At 44.1% G+C, this 3,466-nt stretch overlaps 1 protein-coding gene across 4 annotated transcripts; it reads left to right on the plus strand.

Annotated features, from left to right (window-relative positions):
• Nucleotides 1-2,902, plus strand: s100s (S100 calcium binding protein S). 4 transcript variants are annotated; one of them, XM_026157382.2, is made up of 4 exons: nt 1-136; nt 1,417-1,463; nt 1,800-1,953; nt 2,146-2,902. In XM_026157382.2, exons 2-4 carry the CDS (start codon nt 1,450-1,452, stop codon nt 2,332-2,334), a joined length of 357 nt encoding a protein of 118 aa, XP_026013167.1. In that variant the 5' UTR covers nt 1-136; nt 1,417-1,449; the 3' UTR covers nt 2,335-2,902. The 4 variants fall into 4 exon arrangements, with proteins under 4 accessions (XP_026013167.1, XP_026013168.1, XP_026013170.1 ...); XM_026157385.2 differs by having other exon boundaries at nt 60-136; nt 1,417-1,467; XM_026157383.2 differs by lacking the exon at nt 1,417-1,463 and having other exon boundaries at nt 25-136.
• Nucleotides 2,903-3,466: the final 564 nt, after the last annotated feature.

Below are 3,466 nucleotides of genomic sequence, written 5' to 3' on the forward strand. Positions count from 1 at the left end.
GGGGGGTTTAAGGAGGAGGAGGGAGAGGTACAGGTGATATTTAAGCCACTGGCAAACTCTCTCCCCATCCATCTCCGCCTTGGCTCTGTCCCCTGCACCTCTTCAAAGACAAAGGAGGCCCTCCATCAGTACTCAGGTAAGACGGATAGCTTGGATTTTGGACTTTCTCCTCTGTATCCGATGAAAGTTTCTTTGTAAAGTGTTTTAGCAGCTGCACAGCCGAAGTAAATACTCAAATGCCGTTAGTGCAGAACGGATAGTGGGCACTCAGCAGCAGACTTGGAAAACAAACTGCGTGAGTCAGTTGGTGATTTTTTTTGTCTGGACAAAGCACTGCTGGCTTTCCACTGATGTGCAAGCTTTGAGAGGAGCATGACAGGAAATTTGCACATCAGTGAAATATGGAAACAAGCGAAGCCAGTAGGGATTTGTGGCAGAGCAGCAGAGCACTGGTAGGAAAGATAATATACTGAACATACTGGACATACCAAATCTTTTAGTCTCAGCATGTCTTGTTCCATTAAGCTGATTATCTTCTTTTTTTTAAACTCAAGATATTTAACGCCATGCATCACTCGATACGGATATTGCTTCATCGTTAAGATAACTTCATACATATGCATTATTACTATACTCACTGTGTCACTGATAGCATTTCCATCTCCATGGCTTCCTTTTGTATTGTGCCAGTCAGTGAGACAGTGACCCCTATAGATTTTCCAGTGAGTCAGCTTTGGTGTCCACTGGCCTCATCTTTTGTCTGTGCTGCCTGCAGCTCTGACCTCTCTGGTACAATGCTCTGCAGCATGACGAGAGGCAATAACCGGTGACTGACATTAACATCCCTGTCTCCTTATGTCAGAGATGATAATTAATAAATCATGCACAGGGGAGCATGGCAGACTGATTGTGCCCTTTGGTGTTACGTGTGGTAAGGATTAGCATCAGCACAGCTCTGCACACTGTTTTCCAGTTAATAGGTCCCTGAACTTTAAACTTTGGGCCAAAAGCTGAATGCATCTTGGCAAGAGTGGAATTGAAGTCCCTCATCTGTATGCACTAGTTAGTGTATATGCTGGCAACTCAGGTTACTTGCCCCCTTAGTTTCTAAATGTCGTTACCAGGCAAGTGTTATGTTTCACTTGTGGTTTCCATTTGAATGATAAGACTTGTTACAGGATCAGCAAATAGAGAGATGTGGTTTACATCGAAACCATTCATTGCTGATGCCGTGGAGTTAATTGGTACATGCATTACCAATTCAGCTTACAACACCGATAACCCAAGGATCAAAGAACAATGAAGCGTGTGCTTTTTTTGTTGTTGTTGTTGTTGTTTTTGGGGTTTGTGTTTTTGGAAAACCCTTCACACTCATGCTTCATTGACAGTGACTTATCTGTGTCTGTGTGTGCACAGTCTCTCCACGAGTCCAGCACAAGAAGCTCCACGATGCCGGACACAATGTGTGTAAGATTGTTCAAAAAAAAAGCTTTCCCAAAGCTGTCCTGCATCTTTTCATCCACATCTCTGAAACGTAAAACCTACTAAGGTTGCACACACACACATACAGTGACCTTAGTAGACTCTGCAATGCATGCAGAGCATTATTAAACCCAATGCTTAGAAATAGGGAAAAGCCTCTCTGCTTTGCTTTGCTTCCTTCTATCTATCCATCCATCAACTATCACTCTTATGGAGGTGGCTTCACCCTTGACTGCTATGTGACCGCACATGCAGCTAGGGCTGGAGCGGGCATTATGTGGCAGAGTCTGACCTCTTTACTTGAATCCCCCTTCCAGCATGTCCAAGGAGCCCAGTTCCAACCTGGAGAGTGCCATGCAGATGCTCATAAAGACCTTCCACAAGTATTCGGGGAAGGAAGGCGACAAGTACACTCTGAGCCGGGGCGAACTGAAGGAGCTGCTACTAGAGGAGCTGGGGAGTTATTTAGGGGTAATTATGTGGTTTGCACACTAACACACTAATACAGTTTACAAATATGCATGATGCAAGTAAAGATATTGGCTCATCTCCTCAGACGCACAAGAACAAACAAGCCTGTGCAGTTATATATGCCCACAGATGCACGTGCATGACACCTAACACATTCTTAAGCCTGTCTCTCTCTCTGTTCCACACTGACAGAGCTCCAAAGATAATGAAGCAGTTGAGAAGGTGATGAACGACTTGGACGCCAACAACGACGGGGAGGTGGACTTCACCGAGTTCATCATTCTGATGGGCGCCCTCACAGTCGCCTGCAACGACTTCTTCCTGGAGTTCAAAACAGACGACAAACCCAAAGACGGCGAGTCAGCGCAGAAGAAAGATTGAAACACTGCAAAAGAAGGAGGGGGGGTGGGGGGGGGGGGCGAGAAAAGTGAGATGGAGAGGGCGTAAAAGAACTGTAAATCAGCAGAGGAGATAGAGGACAGAAGTGCAATGGCTTCTCTTTTTTTTAAATCTTATGCAATATGTAAACACTACAGCTACACACGAGGGAAGAGGTCCAGCGCTTTAGTTTATGGTTTCACAGAACACAGAGCATTCAGGAGGAGTAGTGTTTTTCCTTCTGCAACTGTTTCTCATACCACAGCTTATCCGGAGCTAGTTGCACTGTTCTCAGAGCAGTGGCTAGTTTTATATACACGACAGGGTTAATTTCAGCTTCTTCTAACTCAGATTCAGCAGTCACTTAGGTTTAGTAAGGCACGGGAAAGACAGGAAGTTTGGGGATGTTTGAGAATGTCTTGCACGTGAATAACTTGACAACATATATTTAGTCACAGAATAAGTTACAGATTATACCAGATTGTACTCAGTCTTGAAAATATTTATGATTTGTCCCCTCTCTTTTGCTTTTGTAATCTTTTCAAAATATTAAACGTGGCATTTAACCAAATATTAAGCGTGGTGTTTGCAGTGTCACGTACTTGAAAATATAAGCGGACTCTTACAATGCAGAAGTACAAATCTATAATTTGTCACACACGTGTGGCAGCTGGAAGTCGAGTTGAATATCAGCAAACTGTGAGGCTGTGGTTGAGTGTAAGCACTGACATTTTGTGAGTACTGCTTGTCTGTGTGTGTGTGTTTATGCATGTCTGTGTGTATCTGTATATTGGGGATTCCCACAGAGTAAACTGCTCTGGCTCACACATCCTGCCAACAATATCCTGCAAGTCTTGTTCCACTAGATATAAGCTGACCCAGATGTTTGACTTGGAAGTGCAAAGAAAACGTCTTCAAAAGAGGAAGACAGAGGGAGGAGAGAAAGAAAAAGAGCGAGTGTGAGGCAAAATAATGAGTGCTTTTGTGCATATGCCTGTGTGTGTGTGTGTGTGTGTGTGTGTGTGTGTGTGTGTGTGTGTGTGTGTGTGTGTGTGTGTGTGTGTGTGTGTGTGTGTGTAAATGAAAAGAGGGACAGCAAAGCCAGAGAATGGATCCAATTTATGAAATACATCAG

The sequence above is a fragment of the Astatotilapia calliptera genome, chromosome 22, assembly GCF_964374335.1.
Source record: "Astatotilapia calliptera chromosome 22, fAstCal68.1, whole genome shotgun sequence".
NCBI classification, from domain to species: domain Eukaryota; kingdom Metazoa; phylum Chordata; class Actinopteri; order Cichliformes; family Cichlidae; genus Astatotilapia; species Astatotilapia calliptera.